Raw genomic sequence first — 25,976 nt, forward strand, 5'->3', positions numbered from 1 at the left:
TTTAAGGGCCTCCCTGTCCAATTATTGTTTTTATATAATAATTTGGGTCTTGGGCCGGAACAGGGGCGAGCCTGGGAGTCCAAGAGGATCGCGGCGAGCGATGCGATCGGCGTGATGGCCGTCACTGTACCTCTGCAACGTCGGAAGGGCAGTTCCCTTCACTGTGGATGCTACGAATGATCATTCAAAAATACACGTAGAACAGTGACACGAGTGATGTTCCATGGGACTCCGTTCAAAGCGAACCCAAACATCATTTGATATTAACACAAATCCTCCAATGAAGACACCGTACGCAATATGTAGCAGCTCACTCCCACTCCATCGTACCAGCATGAAGGCCGGCGGGATGTAGTGTATGGGAGAATATGAATGGTCGGCAGAGCCAACAACGCGGACCAGATGAAGCACCATTGAATCCTGGAACCCATCTCAACGTCCAATATTTGCTGCAAGTCGTGATCGTGGTCGCGAGAGATCAGATCAGACCCTTTGCTGTATCGCAGATCATATACTGGGCCATAGGATAATTCTCGCCTAGGACCCCACCTAATTGTGCGAAGAGTGATGAGAAGATGATGGAAGATGAAATCACAGAAGAAACCGAAGACACGTAAAGATGCACAAAGAGAAAAATTTCCATTGAAGCGAAAGAAAGAACCGAGACAGAATGCCGCAACAACATGAAGATAAAGGAAAAGAATCCTCCAGTTTAAGGATCAGAGATGCCATAAAGCGCCTGGTTATGTAACAAGGTGGGTGTGCCCAAGCGCCTAAATCACCGGCCCACACTCCGCAACGTTTTTGCAGCGACCCTTAAGCCAGTCTGCCGAAACAGAGGAGAGTACGCATACACGAAGCAGGGAGACCAATTCATAGACTGCACGCTAGGCTTTCATCATCTAGAGGGTATCTTGTTAGTTGTTGTGTTCGTTGAGGATGTGGGGAAGTTGGAGTACAAACTTGTAAAACGTGGAAGGATTGAAGAGAGGAAAGGAAGGGAGGAGAACGCGAGATTATATTTGAGGCGCTGGGCTTGGCAGGTGTCGGCGAAAATCTGCTGGTAGCTGGCATCTGCTAGCGGGAGAGCCTCAAACACGAAGAAATGCATCAACCAGAAAACAAATCTAAGAAACAATCTAAAATATCACTTTAAAGTTGGTTGAATTTTATTCTGACGGGGTCTTTTGTTTTCGGGACTCATTCTGCTCACTTCATGGGAAGACGAGTGCTCGCTTGTGACTGACTCATTGTCTGGGTTTTTTGTTACTCGTCTGACGATAGGAAGTAGCAGTATGCATCCAGCTTCATCTCCTTCGAGCCTATTCGAGGTTTCTATCCAGCAGTGCCCGGCTCAGCGAAGCCTCCTAATCACCATCTCCGCTATATAAACCAATAAAGGAGCCAGCTTATGACATATATGTTGGAAAAATGAGTGTGATATTATTCAGTTGCTTGATTCATTCGCAAAACACAGCGGATGACCAGCTAGACATACCATACAGAAGAAGAAGCAAGTATGAGAATAAACAGGATTCCCGAGGCGCACTCGAGGAGGCGAAAACAAGGCGCATATGACTAATATGACAAATGTGCAATATCTTGGACGAGAACGACGGTGGCTTTTAACGAGAATCGTAACAATATAGCTGGTGGGGTCGCCGCGTGATCTCATACGATTAAGGTGTCTCCCAACCTTTCCTGGCGGATTTTTACTAACACCAGGGAATGCTGGCTGTCTGTGGATGTATATGAGCACCAATGTGTCGTGCCTTCCTTCTTGTCTCTGGGAGGGTATACGGTTACCATCCAGATATCACTATAGGCCACTGGACCACTCGGCGTTGATTAGACGGACCTCATTACTGATGCCAGCGGGAGAGGCCGTCCTTGTTACAAGTACGTATAATTTGTAGTTACCAAAGTTCGGTAAAATGGTGCTGCGACTTACCATGGTACCGTAATTTACCGGTCACCTATATAACGATACAATAATAACCGGTCGCTATGTACCTCTCCCCGCTGCATCCCCGCAGCGCCTATCACTACTCCAGAGAGTTGGCATGGCCGACGACGCTCCTCCCTTCATCCGCGCCTACCGGCCGGAAGACTATGACTCCATCGTGCGCATCGTAACTCTTCCCCTTCCCATCCCATAGGTATCTCGCTAACCACAGGACTGCCCGTTCATAAGTGCGAACTCACAGCCCACCACTCACTCTCCGATGTCCTCGACCTGGTTCCCTACCTGTATGCGCACCCATATCTCCGTCTCGAGCCCGAGCACATATGGGTTCTCGATGTTCCCTCCAAGGACAACATCAGCCGCGACGTAGCTGGCTACATCCTCGCCGTAGCCGACACACAGATCTTTGCGATACGGTATGAATGGGAATACATACCTCTCCTCGAGCCGGATGGAGAGTTGCCGTTCCCACCTAGATTATCTGATCAAGTTTTCCTGTTTGAGGACCTTAGGGATGGGGCGAAAAATGCGGGGAGGTTGTTGGTGCTCCCCAAGGAGTTACTGGAGAGATACCCCGCCCATATACATGTGGATATCGTGGAACCGTGGCAGGGAAAAGGATGGGGGCCGAAGTTGATTGCGGAGATGGAGAGTCAGTTGGTTAAGGAGTGGGTGAAGGGGGTGCACTTGGGGGCGGCGGAGGACAATGCTCGTGCCGGGAATTTTTATAAGCGTATTGGGTTTGAGGAGATAACGGAGCAGGTAGGGAGGGAGGGGATTGGCGCCAGGTGGTTCTGTAAGGCAATCTCCAAATAGCGATTGAAAGCTGTTGTGACTCTGCCGTAGCTTTTGTTTCTTATCCTCTCCGTGACTTCATTGACGCTCCAAGTTCCATCCCCGCCTCAACATCCTCCGCTACCAACATATCCGCCGACTCTGCCGTAGCTACTGCTTTTTATCCTCTTCGTGACTTCATAGAAGCTCCAAGTTCCATTCCCGCCTGAACATCCTCCCCCACCAACATATCCGCCTCGACGGCCTTCGGCATAAGCTCCAAAACCTCCGCCACCTTGTCCTTGGGAATAACCACCACCCCACCAGCGGTTTGGTCCATCACAACAATATCTTCCGCTTTCACCATGACACCCGCAACCTCAATATCCACATCAATACCCACACACCTAGTCTCTGCACCAGCACCGACCGTACTTGTTCCCTGCGCCCAAACTTGCCACTCATCGCCGAGCTCCATCTCTGACAGATCACGCACCCTGCCGCCGACAACAACACCACGCACCCCGCGCTTCGCTAGCCGGGCAGCAACCAATCCGCCGAGGACTGCGCACCGAGTCCCCGCCGGTGCGGAAAGAACGGCAATTGTGCCGGGGGCGCTGGCATTGTCCGCAAAGTGACCGGATATCGATGGCGGCTCGGTGGATGCCTTGAGCGCGAAGAGGACTGTCGTCGCCGGTGCCGCTACGAAGCCTCGGGTGGAACCTGCATGCTTGAGGTCTGCCGTGGGAATTTGTTAGCTATCCGGTGCGAAGAAGGTGGTAGTAATGAGGAGAGACCGATATCCACTAGGAATCCGGCGTGCGGAACTTTCAGCTTCAAGAGGGCATCGGAGATATCACAGGCGGTAAAAGCGCCCGAACAAAGGGCCTGGAGTTGTTCTGCTGACATTCTGCTTGTGCTTGACGGACTGTGGGAAGCTGCAGAGCTACAGGCGGGGAGATGGAGATGTGATATTGGCCCGAGGCTTCACAGATACAGGGATCAGCCTGAAACTACAAAGCGAGTGATGTAATATGAGCTGGTCGGTTGTTTCCGCGCCGCGGAGATCAGGTGGACGGGTTATCGAGACCGCCCATCGACTGGACCGTTTTTGTAAGAGGCTCCCGTCCGGAACGCTCTGGTGGGCATTTGAGCTTACTGGGAGGCAGACACTGGCCGGCACCGCTCGCCTTGCAGTTCTCATCCTGTTAGGAGTGCAAATATGGATGGGGACTCCAGCCATCCGTCCGCTCTCAACGCGTTGGTCACGTCTCCAGACGCGAGTCACCTTAATTCTGGCTGGCGTGATAGACATCGATTTGCTTGCAAAACTTATTGCTTACAATGTTTGCACGCACCTGAATCATTACTAAGCGAGTAAATTGGGAAAAAGAGAAGAAATGTGTCACTCTTGACATTAACGCGTCGTTGTACGTCTAAAAACCGGTGGTGTGAAACACGAGAAAAAAACTGTCTGTTAAAACTCGCATTTACGCGGGTTCTTTGGGTCGGGACGCGACTCTGCGTTGAACTGTTCACCCCCGGTAATTAGTCGCTTTCCCGCCTCCTCCGCCGCGACGACCCCCAACGATCACGACCCCAACTGACTTAACGAACCGCCCTTCTCATTCTTGTTCCTCATACACTTCCGCCTCCATTCGAATACTAGGCCCACGCACCGCCATATACATTTGCTCGCTCTTCGCTTCGAATAATTTCTCTACTGTCTCTGTTCACGTTTTTGCACCGTTTTCGTAATTTACCATCTTCGAGTTTTCTACATATGCTCCATTTCGGACAACTTGCGCGTCGTTTCTGATCAGTCAACTCACTTCGCTTGCTAGCCCAAACACTCTCTCACCATGGTCCGCTCCGATGCCGAAGACCCGTTGGTTCCTACGACACCCGTACGATCCTCCCTCGATATGACGACCCCAAGACCGCCTACGCCTCCAAAAGAATCTCCACGAGCGAAGAACATAGTCGACCAGAGCCTTGTAACCAGTAGTGGCAACCAGATGCTGCACTTGGTTTCGTCTCCTGTGTCTTCGCGCGACCCTTCGCCGCCCTCCGATTCCGCCGATTCCGTTTCCGAGAAACCTCCCAAAAAACGCGTTGGCTGGTCCGGGTGGACGACTTACCACAAACCAGACACACCGTTAACGCCGTCCACTTCGCGAGTGCGTCCGTCGGCCTCGACTAATCTAAAATCCCTGAAATCGATCTTGAAGCAGACCTCAAGCCCGTTTCGGGGCGCTACTTCGCCTCCCCTTGATCAGCCATTCGTGGCCCACAGTTATGCCTCGTTCTCGCACATGCTGGAGTCGGTGATCGAGGCGCTGGCATCCACTGAGCGGAGCAAAAAACTGGACACCTACATTGCGTTTTGCAACACCCTCCGGGCCTATGATGATATTCCTGATTGGAGTGTAATGGAGAGGAGGTTGTCTATGATATGCGGCGCTATGAGGCGGGATCTGGCAGCAAAGATGGAAGACGGCGGAAACCTGGACAGCCAACTGACACAGCAGGCGACGAAGTTATTGACCATCCTTTGCTGGTACGAACGCTTGGCCAATGCTATGGACGATTCCAGCGCTTCATTTTTCGTCCTGCATGCGATACAGAAAATCGAAGATCCCCAGACATCTAAGGCCTCCGTCACCCTATATCTCCACTTTTTGGCGCAGCAGAGATTCCCTACGAAGACGATGACGGTAGAAAGGTGCAACCGCCTTGTAACGGCTCTGGAAACACTGGATGAGCGGATCACGGGGAAATCTATTACCAAGGAGCGAATCGACATCTATTACAAACTCTTGTCACAGTCACGGACGGTCATGGTTGCGAGAGCACCTGACTGGATGCGCAATGCCTTCGGAGGACTCTTGAACCACATCAAGGAAGTCCGAACACGATCACTAATATTCTTGCGCGAGGCTGCTCTGGTGATGGGGAAAGATAAGGCTGTTGCTCGTACTATAAGCAGCATATTCAACCAGGATAATGACGGGAAGCGGATGTTCGAGTCTATACGGAGCCGGCTCGATCATTTCGTCAAGAAGGAGCATGAGGGGCAATACGTCTCGCAGCTGTGGGCGGTGCTCCTCCTACTGACCCAGTCTGTTGGGGACAAGTGGGACTTTTTCACGCCGTGGTTGCGAATCATCGAAACATGTTTCAACGTCTCGGAGCCGGAGGTCAAGGTGGAGGCACAGCTGGCTTGGTCGAAACTCATATATGTCTCCAACATCGGACCGAACACCCAGCGGAAACTGTTGGAGCTCATGTGTAAACCCGTGGAGCAGTACCTGGACCCAAGAAATGCAAGCCTTAACACTCGGAAGCCCCGGAAGGCAGCGCTATCGAATGTGTGTGTCTACCTATACTATGGATTCCGACCTAGTGCGTCGGCAAAGCAACTCTCGGAAATCTGGGAGGTGGTAGTAGTTGGGTTGATTCAGAACCTGGTCCTGGCGGGCAGTGAGGCAATGGATGGATGCAACATACTGTGCTCCCTCTTCGATGGCACCACTCCGAAGCGGTGGAGCGAGGATCGCCTCTTGATTGGCCACCCTTTCATGAAGACCGAAGAGGTACCTCGATTGGATCCGAAATGGGTACGGTCAAATTGTGAAAAGGTCCTCACGATAGTCGAGGTCGCCCTCCGTCGGACAACATGGGAGGACACAGATGCTCCGGGAGCTCGACTAGTGTGGAAAAGATTTACTCGCATACTTGCAGATGCAGGCAATAAGGAGATCAAGATTGTACCAGAACTCATGGAGGCTGTGTCGTGTCTTTTCAACATGTTCCAGCGCATGTGGGGCGAAGCACCAGAAAATCTGGAGCCTGTTTCCGGTTTCTCTTTCATTGAGCGGTTCACCTTCCTGGTTGAAACGGCTCTAGATTCGTTAGGAACACTGTGTTTCACAGAGAAGCAGTTGGCTCTTGATGAGAAGTCGAGGTTTATTCCTGCATCCACGCCCATTCATAAATACCAGTCCGATAGTAACAACGGACATCGGCTTCCTCCACTACTGCACATCGTGCGACTTCTGGTTGAACCTCCACCTGGAATTCCAGTCGACGAGCAATACTTCAACTGCGCCAGGCGTATTCTTTCAAAATGCTGCGTGTCTCAGGATTCTAGACGGAAGAAACTCCATCTATTGGCATCCTGCGAGACGCTTCTGCCCCGAAGAGAAATCAATGCTGTGCATCTGGGTCTTTGGGATATTTTGGCCGAACTGACCCGTGGGGCTTTGCCGGCGCCAGCAATAACCAAGGCGCTCCTCAGCCCATCACCATTGGGTGGGGAGTTCAAAGACGCGGTTACGGTGCTTGCCTGGGGATCTCAGCAGTATGTATCGGAATGGGAAAATCTGTTTAAGGAGCTCGTTGAGGTTGTCCAGGGCGAGCTTGGCAATGCATACGTCGCGGCCAACATCATCGCACCATTAGCAGAATCGCTTCGCACGCTGAAACTGAAATCCCGCTTGTTGGACACCTGTAGTCTATTTCGTGTGATGGTTGCTGATTTTTGCTTTAGCGGATTGAACGTGGAGCGGACGGTTATTCTCCTGCGGAATGCCAGCATTGCGAAGAAGAAGCCCACTATCGAGAGTATGTTTAAGGGTCACCGTGGGCTTGGTGATCAAAAATCGGCAAACACTGAGTATGAAGCCACAATTGCCATGTGTAATTTACGGGAATGCTGACTATTGCAGTTCACTGGAGAGCCTCTATGCGTTGGCCAACAGTTCACTTCTACAAACCTACGAATCCTCTGACAAGGAATTTACAGCCCTGGGAGTTGATCTTTGCAAGGCTGTTCTTGAATTCATTACGCGGTCACCATCTGGATCAATGGCACCGTTGAAGCAGATGCAAGAGGGCCTTGGGCTATGGGCCAAAGATCCTTCTAACCAGAATGCTCGAATGGTGGGTTATCCAGATCTCTAATTCCGATTCAGTGGTTGCTCATGTAATTACAGAATGGATTCAGCGCTATGGCTGCTACAAAGTTATGGGAAAACGTCCTCCAAGCCGTCGAGTCTCTACCACGACATGACAGCGAAATTCTGTCCGATCTGAATGTTCTATTGTCAAGCGGCCTTGAAAGCCGGCGGAAATCGACTGTCAATATTACCATTAAGACGTGGAACAACACTTTCGGAAAGCAGGAGTCGCTTAGTTATCCTAGCAGAGTGCGGATGGCATTGGCGAGGCTGAGGACTATCACTGATCTATCGCTCCCCGGCTTTCCCGAGGACGATTCGGGTGTATTCACGCCTCCCGAGTTCACCGAATCACAAGACGCAGGAAATACTCAATCGGTTGCCGATATACAATGGTCCAGCCCAACACCAGCTCGACAGTTATTTCCTAACTCAAGGGCACGCACGTCAACTCCTACGAGTGTAATTAGGGAGACACCAGCTCGCGGAAGACCGAGAAGTAACCAGCCTACGCCCACTCCCACGAAGAGAATGCCAAAGCCAAAACACATGGATTCGCAGCTCGATTTTGTAGCCATCGAAGGCACGCCGTCACTCGAAGCTCAAGACTCGCAACTCATCACCGAACACCAGAAAGAGGTCCGAGAGGAGCAGGCTCAGGCGGCAGTGATGTTCCCTGAGTTGATAAGAGCCACACCCGCCGCTAGTAAGAGGGAGACCATGAAAGTGGGCGACGAGTCGCCGACTTCAAAGAGGCGGAACCAAACGCCTATTGGCTCGCAGAGTCACGGATACTCAGACAAAATACCTGAGACTACGATTAAAGAGTCGACCATGGCACCTGATTTCATGGTTTCATTCATTTCGGAGTCTCACATTGGCTCTCGATCTCCATCAGTCTCTGGCTCTGTTCGGCGTAAGGGCAATAACGAAGCAACCATACCTCGTGAGATGTCCTCCGAGTTGACTGATCTTGACATGGGTGGTGATACCCCCATGGCGGATTATTCTGAGACTAGTATGGAAAAGCCAGCGCCTGGGCCTCCTGCTGGTATACCGCCTGATGGAACTTCCGACGATGAACCTTTCGTGGATGCCCCCGATCACTTCCCGCAGCCCGAAGTTGAGGAGCCCGAAAGGCCTTCTCCTGTCCGCAAAAAGGCGCGAGTCGCTGGACGCGTCAAGGATACCTCAGAGGTGGTCACTCTTGTGGTACCGCCAATGAGAAACAGCGAGGACATTCGCGCTAGTATGTCTACCTCCATGTCCGACGCATCTACGTCAGTGGCGTGTGAAGCAGACACGCCTGCAACGCCGGGCACTCCTCGATCGCGAAGCAACAAGAAGCGCGCGAAGAAGAGAAAGCGAGGCTCTTCCCTACCACAGGAGCCCAAGCCCTCACTGCCAGTACTCGACACTGTTGAAGTCGTAGTAGAAGCTAAGCACTCTCTTATGGCGAGTCATCCTCCGCCGTTGGCACCCGTGTCGCCAGAAACAGAGCGGTCCTCGAAGAGAGTAAAATCTGCGGATACAAATGACACGCCGGTTAAGACGAGGGTTTCGGCAAGGAAAAACAAGGGACGGAAACCGCCGCGAGGACTTGTGAGCGCACTCGATTCCAGCAGGAAAGATCTCGATGAAAGGAGTGGTACGTCCATAGACCTTACCGCGGCGAGGGCGGCCACCACTAACAACAATAATATAGAGGATCCAGCGCCATCGCCGACACCGATGCGTACACGCAACGCGTCAAAACGAGTGCGATCCCCCAAAAAGGCCGCTGTAGAAGAGAAGGATGTCTCGTTTATTGGCGAAACCCAGTTCGATAGTTTTGTATCTTCAGTCGCCGATTCCCAGCCTCCACCTGCTGCTGCTGCTGCTGCAAAGTTTGGCTCTACACCAACAAAGAGTCGCAAGGCGAAGGGATTGTTCGCGAACGATGAGTACACGGACGAGCTCCAGGTTAGAAGCCCAAGACATAGTTTGTCGGAGGCCAGTAACTCGGAGATTGTCACCCCGCGTTCAGCGCGACGGAGCAAGCGACGCTCGACATTGGCGTCAGCCATGATGAAGAGTGCTGCGACGCCTGAGGCGGACAAAGAGACGGTGGAGGAGTCGGAGCCTGCTATTCAGCAAGTGGAGGAGTCGAAACCTACTATCCAGCAAGTGGAGGAAGACAAGGAACAGCCCGTTGCCGCCAGCCCGCCCGCGATGACCGCAATGGAAGCCATCAGGAAGGCTCTGGCAATGGTAGACGGCGCGGATTTGACGGTGGCTGAGATTTCAACCGTTGAGGACGAGGTATTTGAGGCGTTCAGTCGGTTGAGGGAGAAGAAGAAGACGGCGAGGCAGTGATGATATGGCTGTCATGTAAGATAGCCTTTTTTTTGGAGGGGCTGTGGAACATTTTGATACCTTGCTTGTGTGGGGCTTCTACCTACTTACTTTACATGGTTCCCTTAGTACTTTGTTTTTGTTGTTTTAGCATAGGGTGGGCTTTTCTTTCTCTACGATACGGTCGATTCTTCCATGTTGTTTTTCTCGGTCGTGCAGTCTATAGGTATCGGGGACACGAATTACAGCAAAGAATTGAATAGGTGATTTCGACTGCTGAGGAGATTGAGGACTGAACCCGGATGTTGGTGATCGGTAGAGCTGTTGTCAATATGCGCTTCACATACCTCGCACGCCCAAGGTGAAGTTCGGAACCGCAGACTCAAGCTTGGAATACCAGTACCGTATCGGCTGGGAGATCATCCACTGCACTAGCTGTCTGGTTTCTCGGCGTGTATGTACATACGATACTTATCGTACATACAAACAGATCAAGAATTGAATTTCTTACGTGTCTCGTGGTACTGCAAACCACTTTCTCACCGTACGGCGTACGGCGTGCGGCCTAAGCTGTCCTAGCCGGGGCAAACACTGTCTCTAAATAATAGGAAGTTTTGGCATTCCTCCGGAGCGCTCGATTTCAATTTGCGGTATCTTTTTTTTCTACATACGGTACCGTCGATTAACTTCACTCTACCACGGGCCGAGCCGTCGTTGGGCAACCCGGCAACATCCCGCCATCCCGGCACCCATCGACGTGCAGCAAATCGTGCGTCGCGTTCTCCCACCTTCACCCAACCTCACAATGTCGCGCCTCTCGATCTTTGGCGGGGACGCTTCGCCTTTGCCCTCACCCGAGCCCGCACAACGGCGCTCTCCCACGCCCACCTCCCCAACAAATTCCGACTACCGCACGGCCTCCGAGCCGCCATCTCTCTCCGGCGACGACGACGACGACGACGAGGGGCTCCCACGCCAATTTCAAACGCCGGACGAGAGCGTGTACAACGATGTCGATTCCGACGAAGGCAACACGCGGCGCCGCTGGGGCGACCGGGAGGAGACGCAGTCCACGGTCACGCCGCTATGGCGCATAATCGAGAGCGTGGAGTGGGACGCGCATTTGCAGCTCGGCACACACCTGCTCAATGCACATGTTTTGAAGAAGAAATTACCGCACGGAGCTATTAACGAGCACGGTGGTGAGAAAAATGAGGTGCCGGAAAATTTGCGGCAGTTCATTAGGAGCCAGTGGACTGCGTGGCCGCTAGGGAAGGAGGACGTGCCGAGGGAGCGAGATCATGTCCCAGGAAATACGCATGCGCTGGGGAGGAAGAGGGGTGATGATGCGCACCGTACCACCACCGGTGCGGCAAAGGGGAAGAGGGGGGGACACAAGGCGCCGAGTGCCATGTTGGAGGAGATGTTGACTGCTCTGGTGATGCGCAAGGCGAAGGAGCGGGTCAGAATGGAGAAGAAAGAGGGGTTGGAGCTCGCGGTGGATGATGACGAGATTGGGACACTGGTCCGCCCTGTGATTAGGGATGTCATCTCGCGCCTTGATACATTGCTTGTGGGGCTACATCAGGAACGGGAACACTACGTGAAGGACCTTATCCCCAGCAGCGATGCGAAGTATAAGTGGCAAAAAGTACAGGCCGAGGCGCGAGAAGGCGGCGTGGATCCGGATGCCATCGACGACGGTGACTCCTCATCCGCTGGCCAACCGCAGTCGGGAAAGAAGCGTAAACGTGGCAAAGCAACACCAGAAGATTATGCCCGCTACCTCCGGAACCGACGGTACCGTGTTAAGCTGCGTGACTGGAGCCAGGTTATGGGAATGGCGGCGATCAAGGGGTGGGAGCAGGCGCCACTCCAGGAAACGGCGAAGAAGTGTGCGAAGATGTTTGGGCAGGATATGAAGTTTAGGACCCTGGGGACGAATTCGAAGGGGACTGTGTGGACGGCGAGCCAGGGACTGCCGAAAAAAGATAATGAGATCACAGAGGGTTATCTAGAAGAGGTAAAGGTATATTTGGGCGGGAGGGATAGGGAATACGTTCAAAGGAAACGGGAACGAGAGCTTTTGAGGAAAAAGGGGAATGGGTCTGGCGGAAAGGGGAGCCGGGAGGAGGGTGAGGAGGAAAGCTCTGGTAGAGATGATGACGAGGATGAGAGGGAGAGTGAAGGAGAGAGTGAAGAAGACGAAGAAGAAGACGAAGAAGAAGACGAAGACGATGAAGATGAGGACAACGATGAGGATGGAGAGGAGACGAGGGAGACGAAGAAGCAACGAGACAAATAGCCTTCAATAAACTACTTCTAAGTACTTCTCACTCCTGTCCTGAGCACTCTGAATACATCATTTGATTTGATTTGCGCATTATGCCTTCACATGCAAATCCGTACGACCGCGTGACACGTTATGACGCGATCTGCAGCTGTCCGTCCAGCTGTCCTGCAGCTACTCTACTAGTAGAGCTGCAAGGGACAAGTGATTAACCGGACCAACTTCGACATTTCCCAACAATTAATCGATCTCACCGGCCTTTCTACGTCCGCTCATGGACGACGAGAGCAAGCCCATACATCACCGCTTCCTCTCCATTCGCGGAGGAGCAGGCTCTTGACACTTCATCTCGCTCTACCTTCGCGCAACAAACCTAAACCGCCGACCCGACGGTAAGCTCGCAGCTCTCGCATCAACACAACGAACGACCATGACGGAACCTCACGACCGGCGCAAGCCCTCTCTCACACCGACAGAGCCGTCAATATCATCCCGCCTCTCAACACCGGTGTACAGCTCCTCGCTAGCCCCGCAGAACAACATCTCGCTTTCCCCGTCCTCAGCGTCGTACCGCAGCGTCTCAAACCCCTCAGCACACCCCCCTAGCACGGCAGCCCGCGCGCGCCGTCATGCAGCCAGCGGTTTTCTCCTCGACAATACGAGCAGTCGACGAGGCTCCCTCGATCGTCCCGGCACGGAACCGAGCCTTTGCACCCGCCCCAGCACTGGCACGTTCGGCGCGGATGCTTCCACCGCTGCGCAGGACACGGACCCCGCGCAGATGGTGGAACTGGTCCTCTCCGAGGCGCAGAAACGGAAACGAGAGTCGTCGTCTACTCGCCGCCAGCGCGGAAACACCATGACCGTATCCCCCTCATCCGGGCCTCGCAGGGAGTCCGGTGGGGGTGGGAGCGGGAGGGGCAGGACGGCTTCGCCTACGCGCTCGTTTTTGATCCCAGGGAGGTCGACATCTACGTCTACAGGTGCTGGGAAGCGACAAACAATGCCCTCGTCGCCGCCTCCGTCCACCCCTGGAAGATCAAGTTTTCCCACGCCGTCGCTCACGCCGCTGCCGTTCGGCGGCGCCGGGGATCTACAGGTCAAGAAACGGTGGGCGCTAGGGACCGAGCGACTACGCGAGGTGCAAAAAGAGTACCATTTCTCCGAGGCGACGATACAGCGCACACTGAAGGCGAAGCAAGCGCTCGAGCTCTCGGCTATATTCAAGAAGCTGCTCGAGATCGAGGAGCACCGAGTCCAAAAATTGGCTATGCTACAGCATCCGAGGGATTTGCCGGACAAGAAGATCTACGAGTACAACCCCTTGCGCGTCATTAGGAATCGCAAGCTCCGAAACAGGAAGAAAATACACCTCGACGCGTCGCAGTGGGAGGATCCGGGCGCGGTTGAACAGTGGGTAGAGGATGTTGCCGCGCCGATATCCTCTCCTGGTGCGGGCGGAGTACCGCGGCCACCGCCAGGCAATGGAAGGAAGTTGAAGAGGCCGAAGATGGACTGGATTGTTGAGCCGGAGGAAATGTTGGCGGATTACTATTGGATGCGGTGTGAAGAATCTAAGCGCGAAGAGCGGGAGAGAGACTTGAGGAGCCAGAAGCGGAGGAGTGTCAAGAGCATAGAAAGTATGAGGGACAAACGCGTGTCTCTGGAAGTTCCTGAGAATGATGTGGAGGTTCGGCCCAGCGATGAAGATACCAGACGGAAGATCAGCACCGACTCGCCACGCAAACGGAGGATGGCGGCTGGTGCTAAGGATTATCGCCACTTTCTGAGGGGCGATCAAGAGGGGTTCGAAAGCACGGCTACTTCTTCGGACGAGGACGGAAATAGTGACTCCGACTACCTCTTTGATTCTACCGACACGGAGCCAGAACACGATCTAGCAACGGCGGATGTAGAGGAGGATCCCAAGCATCATCGCCGACGGAGGAAGCTGGGACGTATGATCAAAGGCCATCACCACGGAAAGAAGAAGAAGAAGAAGCTGAAGCAACACGAGCTCGAAATGGAGGAGAAGCGGCGGATGCAGGAATCGAAGTATATGGATTGGATTCCATCGGAGACTGAAGAGAGAGGCCCGATTCCGGTAGTGAGCAATCAGCCAGAGTACAGAAAGAGTATGGATATAGATGAGGAGTACGAATCAGCGCCGACGGGGAGAAGTCCCAGCAAGTTGACCGGCCGGATCGTGACGGGGTTTCCTACAATCTTTGGCGGCAGCAAGAGTAGCCTCGAGCGATTTACTACCGGCAATTCCGGCTTGGGGATCGCTGTAGACAGAGCGGATTTTGTAGTGCCTAGCATCAACATATCACTCAGCCCTCCACGAGTGCGGTCGGCAACTCCAGAGATCAGGGACGATGATAGAAGAGATGGTAAGGTTGTCAATCCGACAAAGAAGCTCCTGAGCATTCGCAAAGAAGGCTTTAAGGAGAAGGACTTTGTCGAGGACAGCGGCCGAGAATCGCTCGACATGGAACGGTACAACAAGAAGCCGGGGGAGAAGGAGAAAAGCTCGGCGATCGGGAAGGTCATGTCTCGAGTCGACAAGCTCCGCAACGAAGTCTCCAGAGTGGAGGATCTGATACCGTGGAAGCGTGGAGACGGGACAATGCCATCGCCGACGGCATCAAGTTTCACCGCAAGCGACGACGAGGACCAGCGTTCATTGGTGCGACAAGGAACCCTCTCCGCATCGGAGAGAGAAGATCACGAGAAGACAAAGCTCAAGTCAGAGAATTCCAAGAAGTCAAGACCGCCAAATCACCGGAGCCGTTACTCTGTGAACAATTTTCGGAGGAGCTTTGATAGCGACCGCTCAATCTCTCCTGAGCGTCGTGGTAGCAAGCTCAGGGAGCCTCTTGCGATTCCACTAATCTCCCGTGAGCGCTCACCAATGGGGGCGATCAAGTTTGATGCATTTCGTCGGAAAGCTGACGGCCATCTGGGATTGTCACGTCTCAACGCGTTACAGCCGCCGTTACAACAATTCTCCGACGCCCTGGAAGAACCCACCAAACAGACTCCTCCCCGGCCGGTGGATCCGTCGCCGTCCATCTCTAAATGCGACATACATCATGCGCGGGCCAAACTCATCGCCACCGGCATCGTGGCTCGTGGCATGTACATATCCGCTCCCTCGGTCTTCAATCCACGCCTGCGCTCCATCAACACCTCTACCAACCGTCTCGACACACTACTCGGCACTTACAACGTCCGCCGCAGCAGCTTTATGGAACCAACCGCCCCGCGCTACCACAGCCGTGTCAACCGCGTTAGCAAGGAGGTATCACAGAATCTCACACCCGCTGTCCGCGCTGTCGCCGACGAAGCGGACCTTCTCAGCACCCGCGTCACAACGGAGCTCACACTCAATGTCAAGAAGCTACAGGACGAGATTTTCTCGCTTGCCCGGCGGCGTAAGGGACGCGGGAAGATGCGGTTGCTCAGAAGGATGCTATGGGGCTCCGTCGAGTGGATGGTTGTGGTCCTGCTCTGGGTGGTATGGAGTGTTTTCCTCGCATTCAGGATTGTGAGGGGGTCCGTTACCGTGGGTGTTCGAATGGTACGGTGGGTTCTCTGGTTGTAACGATGAAACGGGATTTTCATTTTTTTCTTTGCTTATCAGTTTGGTTCCAGCTTTTTATTTTCATTTTTCATAGATCGATCACAGTACTTTGCGCAGCACAGCATAGCACAGCACAGCATAGCATAGCATAGCATCGCATAGCATACCAATCCCGAGCCTGGGAACCATAATCTTTTTTTATCAGTTTTTTTCCTTATTTGTTTTTTTCCGCTCAGTTTCATTTTTTCATTTGTTTGTTTGAGGGTTTAGGTGTAGATCTGTGGGACCAGTGGGGGTGTGGGACCGGAGTTCAAGTTTTTTTCTTCTTTCTTTTCATAGCGTGCATGTTTAGCATAGTATATATTGCGTTCCGTGTGTTTGTATCGTATCGTAACTACCGTATGTATATAGAAGGGGAAATACTGCCAATATTGTCCCTGACTGACTCTGACTGTGACCTGTGACTACATCCGGTGATGTGATGAGGATCGACCGACAGCTGAGCGGGAGAGGCGGGGAGGTGAGGAGTGGTGAGTGTTGTTTCATCAGCTCCGAGTAGACCGCAGACGGCAGACCCGCGGGAGAGAGGAGAAGAGACATTCTTGGAAACATTCCGGACGGTGTTTCAGGTTTGCATTTCAGACTCCCGAGTCACCGAGTGGGTCGGAGCCGTGAATAATACCTATAATTATTTATGGGATTTATACATAGTACATACAACTGCTATTGGGTTGGTCGACCGGCGGCAGGCGTGGATTCACCTCACCGTAACTAGATGATATGCCGTATATCAAAGGACTGCAGCCATATTCGAGGACTGCCTTGCCCCCGGTGAAGGAGTATCGATACACAGCCTGTAGGCACTCCTACCGGTACCAGTGGTAGTTGGTGGCTTTTCGGCCTTCGCTTTCACTTCACTTCACTTCGCTCGAGCATCGCTCGAACATCGCTCGAACATCGCTCGAACACCGCAGAGAGGCTATTGGATGAGGACGTCGACTGGATGGACAAATAGTGGTTACATATGTGAGTAGGTAGCTGAGCCGTTAAAACAAACTGTTCCTACACATAAGGGAGGTTCTGCTGGCCTGCCGTGCACGTCCACGATAGCCCGGTGTGTGTGTGCGGGCCGCTACTACCACTAGATGCTACTAGTACTACCGTAGTATTACCCACTTAGGTAGTAGTTAGTGGGAGGATCGAGCCCGTGAACTTTGAAGGATAGAGCGGCACCGGAGACCGCAGCCTCGAGTCGGTGAAGATCCGCGAGTGACGAAGCCAGTGACGAAGCCGAGCCCGTGATGTGTCGCCGAGCCCGGAGGGTCACTCGGTCTGGTTCGCAAATGCCCCGGGAATGGGAATGGCTCCAGGGGTGGGGAAGGGCCCTTCACCCTCCCTGAGGTCATTCCTGAATCCTGTGCCTAGGGCGGCCTCGTGAGTCGGAACAATCCTGGGAGTATTTAGACTCATGCCCTCCGGACTACCTACCTACCTATGTAGTACCTACCCAGGTACTGCAAATCCACTTGGCGGTCTAGAATCTGGATTGGAATACCAGGCACCTCCTATACCTCCTATCATAGGTAGTAGAGTAGCTGGTATCGAGCTTGCTTGGGAGCCCAAGTTGCAAGTTCCAACTGGGCACCGGCTGGCCGCCTTTCCCTTTCGATATCTTTGGCCCTATCGGTAGGGATGGCCCGACACCCATCATCCATCACCCAGCCAGACGGGCCTGGAAACATTTCCCACGCAATATTTTGGGAAGGGAAGCCGTTTCCCAGGTTCCTGACCGCCACGCTGCCCTGGATTCACTCTAGATCTGCCGAGTGTTGGAATCCACAAAACATGCTGGGCACATATATATGGGTACTATGTATTCTAGAAGCCATGGCGGCGGCCGCCGGTGGGATGGCTGGACGTTGGATGACCGCTGGATGGCGAAAAACCAGCACTTGCGATTGTTAGCAGTTATTGGCATCCATTCCCGTTTCGTCGCCCGTACCCGTTCCCGCTAACTACCGGTAGCTAACCAGTTAGTTACCCCCGAGTCCCGGAGCCAGGACTGAGGACTGAGACAGGCGTCGGGTGTCTAACGTCCATACGACTGTTAGGTAGGTAGTAGGTAGTGCACTACCTACTCTTCAGGCTTTGAGGCTCGAGCTGTTGCTGCTGCACACTGGCTGGCTGGCTGGCTGGTATATATACTTAACCAGATACCTATCTTGTAACTATTTGACCAAGCCATTCCATCCCGTTTCCATTTCCATTTCCATATTCGCATGCCCGCCCTGGGGCCAGTCCCGGGGGGCCCAACCCCGAACCCCGAACCCCAGATTCTAGAATCCAGAACCCCGAACCCCAGAATCCAGAATCCAGAATCCAGAATCCAGAATCCGGATCAAGTATGTACATACCTACATACATATCTACCGGTAACTACTACGTTATATGCAGGCTGTCTAGTTGCATTGGATATGCATAATTACCTACATAAAATGTAGCGTAGCGTGCCATCCACGATACACAGTTACAAATGTAGCATGGCCTGGAGTCCTGGACGACTTGATCCTCGCAGCGGCGGCGGCGGCGCCCGCTCCCGAGTCCCGACAGGCTATGTACAGGCTATATACAGCCGGTTCACTTTCTCACTTTCTCACTTTCACTTTTATCACTTTTATCACCGGGACGATGGAATCATGGAATCATGGAAACTTGGGATGTTCTGCGGCGGCGAGTGAGCGCCCATGCGCTCGCCGCCTACTGTACTGTACCGTAAATACCTACGCGACACGGTACGACACGGTGGAATCGGCTGTGACACAGCCGTGTGTGAACATACTCCTGCATGCCTGTTTGTGTGCCTGCGTTCGTGCCTGCCTGCCTGCCTGCGTGCGGTGTCTGCCTGCGTTCGTGCGGTGCGATGTCGGCGTGCGTGGCTCGCATGCACGCAGCCGGCGGCGGGGGCGGCGGCGGGGGCGGGGGCGGCGGACCCGGGAACGGTGCGGTGCGGATGCGGGATGCATGCTATCGGAGGGACTACTATCTACGGTACTACTACTACTGGAACTCTGGGACAGTGCGGGGCGCTGCTGGGACGGTACGCTGCTGGGACGGGGCACTGCTGGGACTCTGGGACGGTGCATGCATGCGGCTGATGAAGCGGTAGCACAGATGTGTGGTTGTGTGGTTGTGTGGTGCGAGCGAGCTGCGAGCGAGGGCTCGATCCCGGGTTGCCGGATCCGGATATATAGGGTCCTCGCTGGGTGGGGTTGTTGTTGTTGTTTTGGTGGTGGTGGTGGTGGTGGTGGTGGTGGTGGTGGTGGTGGTGGGGTTCATGAGGTCGGCTCGATCTGGATTCAGGATTCAGGATTCTGGACTGGACGGTGCTGGTGCTTGTTCATGTTAAGACGAGGGAGGACTGTATCGGAAAGTCGAGTTGTGGGGTGTATACTACCGGTATTGTGGCTGCTCGTCGTCAAAGACCTCAAAGTTTCCCCAGGGCTCGGGACAAGTATGCATAGCAAAACAGTTGCAACAATTACCATTCACCGCTCTCCATTTTTACCAGCCGACCAGCCAAACAAAACACATCATATCCACATCGAGCCAGTGCCCCAGTGTCCCGTATCCCAGTGTCCCAGTTCCCTCAGGGCCTCTGCACCACCAGCTCCAAGCTCCAAGCTCATTAGGTACATGCTCGTAACGACTAGCTAGAGTAGAGTAAATCCAGCCATCGGTTCATGCATGCATCGGTCGAATCAAGCATCGCTCATTATGTCATCACCCATCCCCCACCCCCCACCCCCACCCACCCCCGCCGCCATGCCCCGTCTACTTCCCGAGCCCGATCCGAAATGTCCCAACTCCGTCTAGAGTAGAGTAGCCCGATCTCGTCGTAACATGTAGAAACTAGAGTAGAAAAAAAATCCGCAGAATGCAAAGCAAATGGTAAAGAATTCAGAAAAAGAAAAGTAAATGCAAAGAAAAAAAAGACAAAAACAAGAAGAAAAAATTATGTACCGTGAATTCTGCCGCCGTATGTACTTCAAGAACTTTTGTACGATGTAACGCAGCCATATGTATTGCGAAGTAAAGCAAATACCGAGAAAGAAAGAAGAAAAAAAGGCAGAAAAAACGAAAGAAAAATCAAGAAAAAAATAGAAACAGACAGCAGCAAAACTGCCGCTGCGAGATGCGAGATGCGGGATGCTGTACTACACCTCCATGATCTCGCTGGCAAACTTGCTTCTCCGTCTGATCCTATCGCCGTAGACGACAAGGACCCAGGGGATGATGCTGAGCATCAGGCCCACGCCGCCGAGGAAGCTGCTGGCTCCCTGGAACGTCATGCGGTGGTACATGGCGTCCGTGATCAGCGGGAAGAACCCGGCGAGCATGTTGCGGCAAAAGGATTGCGCGGCGAGGGCGGAGCTCGCGTACCGGTGGTACGTGTCGGCAAAGTAGTTGAACACTGCCAGATACACCGAGAAGATCCCGATCGTCACCGCGCCCACAGCACAGGTGGGGAGAATCCAGTGTTGGCTGGGGAAGGACGTCCATCCGAACCAGAACATGCCGATGGGGAGGAGGGCCCCGAGCGTGCACGAAGCGTAGAGCCGGGTTTCGGGGCCTTTGGCCTGGGGCATGAAGCGCCGCGCTGAGCCCTCGACGAGACTGTTAAGGCCGAGTGCAAGGAACGAAGCTATGCACATCGACGTGAAGACCGAACCGACCTGGGAGATGGTGAACTTGTGCGATGTCTGGAAGACCAGCGGGACACCCTGGAGGAATCTGTGCGACCCACACTGTAAGCATCCATCCGTCCAAGGACATTCTTTCGAGAAGTAGTGGTGTAACTCACAGGTAGAGGATTCCCCAGCTGAATGCGGTCCACAGACTGAAGAAGAACACGACGGGCTCGGTAAAGAGGAGGTGGAATGGCCGCGTGAGCGACACTCGCACCATCTGAGACAGGCCGGCTCGCTCTTCTTCGGCCTTGACCTTCCAGCGGACACGTAGGCTACCCTTCTCGGTCGCTGGGTCGACCCCCTCGTGGCAATGTTCGTCGAGGTACTTGTTGAGCGCCTTCGCCCGGCGGATCAATAGTACACTTCCTCGCGTCTCTTTGAACCAGATCGCAGCAGCCACCAGCAAGACGGCGTTGAAGATGAGCTGAACCCAATGGATCCATCGCCAGTTCATATACTCCGCAATGAACCCGCTGACCAGCGGACCAGCACCTGTGCCGAACAAGGCAACCGTCGAGAAGCAAGCCATGGGAAATCCTCGAAACTCGGCATGGTAGATATCCGAGATGACACCTCCGCAGAGAGTCGAGAAGGTACTACCTCCCACGCCGAGGAAGATGCGGGCCACCAGCATTCCCGCATAGTTGTCGGTAAGCGCGCAAGCCAACGTACATACTTTCACAAAGTCAGCCGGTCCGCCGATCCAACCAAAGTGCTGTTACAGTAATGGCCCGAGAAATGACATACCAGTGAAAAGGATGTATGACGCCAAAAACACATTTCGACGACCGTACACCTAGCCGCACATTAGCACTTGCGTCGCCAGCTTCCAAGAATAGATGAGCAACGACCAACCTCCGACAGCGGCGCAAGAAACATGGGAGCAATAGCGAATCCCGTGGTGTAGCACGTAACGCCAACCAGCAACGGCACCCTCTCCATATTCCACTCGACCTCCATCTGCGCCAGCCCACTGGTGTAGGCACCCGCGGTGTAGGCCGCCACAAACGTGGAAGCGCAGCAGAGAGCGAGCGTAACATTCTTCTTGGTATTTCCCCAGCGAAACGGATCCACAACCTCAATCACTCCACGCGGCAGCTGTCCAGGGTTGGGACAGAGCTCCTCGACCGGTGTTGTCCACTCGAGGTATTTGTAGTCAGTCCCCACCTGGGAGCCGCGGGTGTCGCTGCTGCGGTCATCTTCCTCCGAGTCGTTGGGTAGCGTCGATATGTGTGTCTTCTGCCGCTGGATTTCATCCTCGAGGGTGCCGTATTCTGCTGCTCGTTCGACGGCTTCGCGATCAAGCTCGTACACAATCTGGCAGTCTCCGGCGGTCTGCGGACCATGGGGGAGCACCATGGTTAGTTTTTCGAGATTGGCTTTTTTTTGGACTGCTTCCGCTGGTCCGGGTTTTGTAGGTGACGATGGAGATTTTTTGTAAGCAGATACAGTGTATATTGAATACTTGTCAGGGCCTTCGATTCAATGGCACAGGCAGGCCGAGAAGCAATCCCAGTGTACGAGTGTCGTTGAAGGAAAGATAGAGTTAAGGTAGTAGAAGCGAGGGTAGCTACAGTAGTAGCAACGACAGTGGCAGTGGCAGTGGCAGTGACAGGGACAGTGATAGGGCGAGGGATGGACTTCGATTGGGACTTCTTCAAATTCACCTTCTCCTCGTATCATAGTAAGGACGAGGGGCAAATGCGGCCGTGTCCTGGGAGACGGGATTGCTTAAATACTATGTAGAAAAGCGAAAAGCGAGGAAAAGGGAGAGAAATCAACGGTTGGCTGCGAGCCAACGCCCAAAGCACCAGCGTCCCATGCCGGATAGCTCGGGCTGGTAGTACGGTAGAAGGTATCGAGAGGACATAGGCAGTTAGGCCGCATTGCTAGTTTAGGCGAAATCGAATTCTGATGATAAATTCACCAAGTTCATACCGCGTTGAGAAGGAACATTCCAGCGAAGGAACGGTAGTGGGAGTGCGAGTGGGAACGGGGGTGGGGGCGGTGGCCGTGGTGGCAGGTGGTCGTGGGTGAGCAAGGCCAGTCTAAACTTTACGGGAGGCCTGAGTTGCTGGGCAAGAATGTCGCCGCAGGACTGCAGGAAAAAAAGAAGAAAAAAGAAGGACCGAATTTGAAAAATAGAGTATCTAGCGTGGCCGTTCTACATATGTGGTTAATCGCTTTTTCCTAATGCAACACTAAACAAGTTACGGACACCTTAAGTAACCATGATGCTCCATGTAGCCCTAGCTAAGCCAACCTGCAGTCTGCAGCACCGATGATAACCTTTCCCAGTCCCGGCAAGAGTTCCAGAAACTCGTACCGGAACAAAGAAGCGGCCCCGATCTGCATTCGTGCAGCTTGTCGATACCGTCTTTGGTTGACCGGGAGGGGTTGAGTCCAATGCAAGTGAGTGGGGGGCTCGATTATGCTGCACCGGGCGGGCAGACAGGCGGGCGAGCAGGCGGGCAGGCAGAAAGGCTTTGATATCGATGCGAAAGAAAGCCATAATGTCTACCTCCGTCTACTTCCGTCTACCTCCATCTATCTACCACCCCCGTCTATCTCCATGTGCCTACCACCTCCTCCAGCCTCGTCAGCACTTCTCGATCTCGCGATTGTCCTCAGCACCCTCAGCACCCCCTCCTCCCCTTCCCCCGCCATCTCGTCTCATTACCCCATAGCGGACAACCCCATGAGCCGCGTTCGTTTGTTTGTTTGTTCGATGAGTGCCGGTGAGCATAGCAATGTACGCAGCTTATGCTGTGGAACCCTCAGGGCCGGCAGGTGGTATCTACCATCTACCCGGATACGTAGAGTACTTGGGTATGTAGGCATACCTATGGGTAGGTGGGTACTTAGTTGGGCATCCACGACCGACATCGACGCCCTCGACAACTGCCTTGCAACGATAAGCGGGCGGAATACGCGGGCGGGCGGGACAGGACAGGGGATAATGGTGCCGTTAGCGGATCGAGAGGTCGACTGGGAGTGGGAGTGGGAGGGAGGGGAGTGGGACTGCGGGTGGGAGTGGGAGTGCACATCCGCATCGCATCGCACCGCACGGATGGTAGCATGCAGTGTGGTGTGGGTGGGTGGGGGTGTGGGGTGGGGCGGTCAGACATCGATTATCAATCGCTCCGAGGGCTGGAGGGTACATGTGTGTTGCGGGGGAGGGCACGGGCATAGCACGCACAATTTCCGTGCGCGACCCGCAGGGCCACAGGGCCGCAGATCGATATCGCATCTTCCGGGGCAAACGTGGCGCGGCGGGCAGAACGTTGTCTCATCGCATGATTCGCATCACTCCCGCAGCTGGGTAGGATGTACAATACTCTAGAGTGGAGTGGGTACGGTATAACTGCTTTGGTATGTATGCGCAGGGTAAGGCAGATGGTATCCGCGAACACAAACATCACCGCCGCCACCGCCGCATGCGGGCGTCGACCCGGACGGAAACAATTCCAACACGAGATCTGATGCGTGTGATGTGTGATGTGTGATGTACCTACATACAAATCCCCAACGCGGGATCCGAATCACCGATCAGTGTGATGGGCGCCGCGTGGGAGTTATTTGCGTCGGGAGGGCGGAGAGCGAAGGAAGCATCTGCCCGTGTGTACATAGCACGAATGAATCGCTCTGATTGATGCTTGCGCCGTGTGCTGTGTGGACCGCACATGCTACATCATACGTTGTTCGAGATCGAGCGCATCAAGTAATAAAGAGCTTGGGATTAAGCTTAGCTTTTGTGCTTGTGCTTGTGCTCGCGCCTGCCTGACGTCGGCTATTATGGAGAGTTTTGCACAGGTTCTCACGCGACGAGGTTTTGCCTGATATCATGCATCCACTTTACAGCTTTATATTGAGCTACAATGCGATGCCCCGGTCCTGAATACAGGTATTCCCAGAGTAGAAGGAGAAGGAGAAGCAAAAGAAGAAGAAGAAGCAAAAAGAAGAGTTTAAACGCCGTTATTCATTATTTTCCGTCCATGACCTTTGTTTGCACATTTAGATCTTGTCGGCGGGGAGGGGAGTGAAGCGAAGGTAGGGCTTGACGATGCGGAAGTCAGGGAAGAGGGTCTACGCGCAGTAGTGTTAGCAAATCCGAATGCAGGCTTCCGGGGGGAAATGGTCAACGAACCTTGGCCTCCTCGTTGCTGACACCGGGGTGGACAATGACGTCCTCACCAGGGATCCAGTTGATGGGGGTGGTGATGCTGTGGTCGCAATCAGTAACAATCCCATACCAATCTGAACCGGGCTGAAACTCACCGGTGCTTGTCCCCAGTCTGGAGCGAGTCGACAACACGCAGGACCTCGGCGGCGTTGCGTCCGGTGGAGGCGGGGTAGGACATGATGAGACGGATGGTCTTCTTTGGGTCGATGACGAAGACGGAGCGGATGGTGAACGCGATTCCCTTGGAGTCGACGTTGCTCATGTCCTGGTGGTCGATCATGTCGTAGGCGTAGGCAATCTTGCGCTCCTTGTCACCGATGATGGGGAAGGTCAGGTTGCACTGCGAGATCTCGTTGATGTCCTTGATCCAGCCATCGTGCGAGTCAACGGTGTTGGCCGAGAGACCGATCATCTTGACGTTACGCTTGGTGAACTCGGGCTGGAGCTTGGCGAAAGCACCGAGCTCGGTGGTGCAGACGGGAGTGTAGTCTGGAAGAGGCACGACATGTCAGACGGACTGGGGAATATGGGGCCGGCGGAAGGATACGGTAACTGACCCTCGGGGTGCGAGAAGAAGACACACCAGCTGTCGCCGATCCAGTCGTGGAACTTGATGGGACCCTGGGTGGTCTCGGCCTCGAAGTTCGGGGCAGTGGTTCCCAGACGGATGCTGCAGTAAAACATGTCAGCAAATCTGCTCTGCTCGTATCCGAAGATCCGGGGAGGAATTACGGGTTCTGACGCTCGTCGGCCATTGTGATTGAAGTTGTGGTGGGGGTTTGTTTGTTGAAGGGGTAGAGAGGTTTGGTAGATGGATTGTAGATGTGGATGAGGATGAGAGATGGTGGTGGGTTTTATGGTGGGGCAGGAGGCGGGGCAGACGCTACCGACGGTAGGAGATTGGGGGGAGGGGGGGAGGCACCGGCTGTCAAGGCATGGCGCCATCGCTCATGTTCGGTGGGCATCGCTTTTTTTTTTCTTTCCTTCACGTTCTCTCCTGAGGGGTGGATTTGAGCCCACGTTTTGTTTGGATGACGTGCTCAGCGCTCCGGCTCCCATGACATACGACCCATTAACCTAATTGGGGACAACTGGGCTGGGCAATCATCGACCACCATCAATTGCCGTTGCAAA

The 25,976-nt window shown here is 53.8% G+C and overlaps 9 protein-coding genes across 9 annotated transcripts; 5 read left to right on the forward strand and 4 right to left on the reverse strand.

Moving 5' to 3' along the window:
• Positions 1 to 245: 245 nt before the first annotated feature.
• Positions 246 to 971, reverse strand: BZA05DRAFT_381171 (uncharacterized protein; the record flags this gene model as incomplete). Its single annotated transcript, XM_051481978.1, has 1 exon — positions 246 to 971. A coding segment is annotated over exon 1 (202 nt), but the record flags the coding sequence as incomplete, so codon positions are not given.
• Positions 972 to 2,063: 1,092 nt separating this feature from the next.
• BZA05DRAFT_440082 (uncharacterized protein) lies at positions 2,064 to 2,782 on the forward strand (the record flags this gene model as incomplete). Its single annotated transcript, XM_051486573.1, has 2 exons — positions 2,064 to 2,132; positions 2,195 to 2,782. The coding sequence occupies 2 exons, from the start codon at positions 2,064 to 2,066 to the stop codon at positions 2,780 to 2,782; spliced, it is 657 nt and encodes a 218-aa protein (XP_051344023.1).
• Positions 2,783 to 2,921: 139 nt separating this feature from the next.
• On the reverse strand, positions 2,922 to 3,649 carry BZA05DRAFT_440083 (ribonuclease E inhibitor RraA/Dimethylmenaquinone methyltransferase; the record flags this gene model as incomplete). Its single annotated transcript, XM_051486574.1, has 2 exons — positions 2,922 to 3,478; positions 3,538 to 3,649. 2 exons carry the CDS (start codon positions 3,647 to 3,649, stop codon positions 2,922 to 2,924), a joined length of 669 nt encoding a protein of 222 aa, XP_051344024.1.
• Positions 3,650 to 4,241: 592 nt separating this feature from the next.
• Positions 4,242 to 10,302, forward strand: BZA05DRAFT_2893 (Rap1-interacting factor 1 N terminal-domain-containing protein). Its single transcript, XM_051480312.1, has 5 exons — positions 4,242 to 7,241; positions 7,293 to 7,418; positions 7,471 to 7,684; positions 7,738 to 9,349; positions 9,407 to 10,302. The coding sequence occupies exons 1-5, from the start codon at positions 4,603 to 4,605 to the stop codon at positions 10,054 to 10,056; spliced, it is 5,241 nt and encodes a 1,746-aa protein (XP_051344025.1). The 5' UTR covers positions 4,242 to 4,602; the 3' UTR covers positions 10,057 to 10,302.
• A 414-nt stretch (positions 10,303 to 10,716) lies between these two features.
• Positions 10,717 to 12,340, forward strand: BZA05DRAFT_469736 (uncharacterized protein; the record flags this gene model as incomplete). Its single annotated transcript, XM_051487865.1, has 1 exon — positions 10,717 to 12,340. Exon 1 carries the CDS (start codon positions 10,841 to 10,843, stop codon positions 12,338 to 12,340), a length of 1,500 nt encoding a protein of 499 aa, XP_051344026.1. The 5' UTR covers positions 10,717 to 10,840.
• Positions 12,341 to 13,248: 908 nt separating this feature from the next.
• On the forward strand, positions 13,249 to 16,339 carry BZA05DRAFT_381179 (uncharacterized protein). Its single transcript, XM_051481979.1, has one exon. The coding sequence runs from the start codon at positions 13,329 to 13,331 to the stop codon at positions 15,930 to 15,932; it is 2,604 nt and encodes an 867-aa protein (XP_051344027.1). The 5' UTR covers positions 13,249 to 13,328; the 3' UTR covers positions 15,933 to 16,339.
• A 2,644-nt stretch (positions 16,340 to 18,983) lies between these two features.
• On the forward strand, positions 18,984 to 19,713 carry BZA05DRAFT_2913 (uncharacterized protein). Its single transcript, XM_051480315.1, has one exon. The coding sequence runs from the start codon at positions 19,053 to 19,055 to the stop codon at positions 19,623 to 19,625; it is 573 nt and encodes a 190-aa protein (XP_051344028.1). The 5' UTR covers positions 18,984 to 19,052; the 3' UTR covers positions 19,626 to 19,713.
• An 11-nt stretch (positions 19,714 to 19,724) lies between these two features.
• Positions 19,725 to 22,430, reverse strand: BZA05DRAFT_381181 (major facilitator superfamily domain-containing protein). Its single transcript, XM_051481980.1, has 4 exons — positions 21,515 to 22,430; positions 21,407 to 21,455; positions 20,773 to 21,334; positions 19,725 to 20,702 (listed from the first exon to the last, which is right to left on the reverse strand). Exons 1-4 carry the CDS (start codon positions 22,016 to 22,018, stop codon positions 20,126 to 20,128), a joined length of 1,692 nt encoding a protein of 563 aa, XP_051344029.1. The 5' UTR covers positions 22,019 to 22,430; the 3' UTR covers positions 19,725 to 20,125.
• A 2,062-nt stretch (positions 22,431 to 24,492) lies between these two features.
• BZA05DRAFT_381184 (thioredoxin-like protein) lies at positions 24,493 to 25,857 on the reverse strand. Its single transcript, XM_051481981.1, has 5 exons — positions 25,575 to 25,857; positions 25,400 to 25,512; positions 24,938 to 25,331; positions 24,807 to 24,882; positions 24,493 to 24,745 (listed from the first exon to the last, which is right to left on the reverse strand). The coding sequence occupies exons 1-5, from the start codon at positions 25,595 to 25,597 to the stop codon at positions 24,674 to 24,676; spliced, it is 678 nt and encodes a 225-aa protein (XP_051344030.1). The 5' UTR covers positions 25,598 to 25,857; the 3' UTR covers positions 24,493 to 24,673.
• Between the last annotated feature and the right edge of the window lie 119 nt (positions 25,858 to 25,976).

Source organism: Tricharina praecox (genome assembly GCF_024521635.1).
Source record: "Tricharina praecox strain CBS 144465 chromosome Unknown BZA05scaffold_1, whole genome shotgun sequence".
Lineage (NCBI taxonomy): Eukaryota > Fungi > Ascomycota > Pezizomycetes > Pezizales > Pyronemataceae > Tricharina > Tricharina praecox.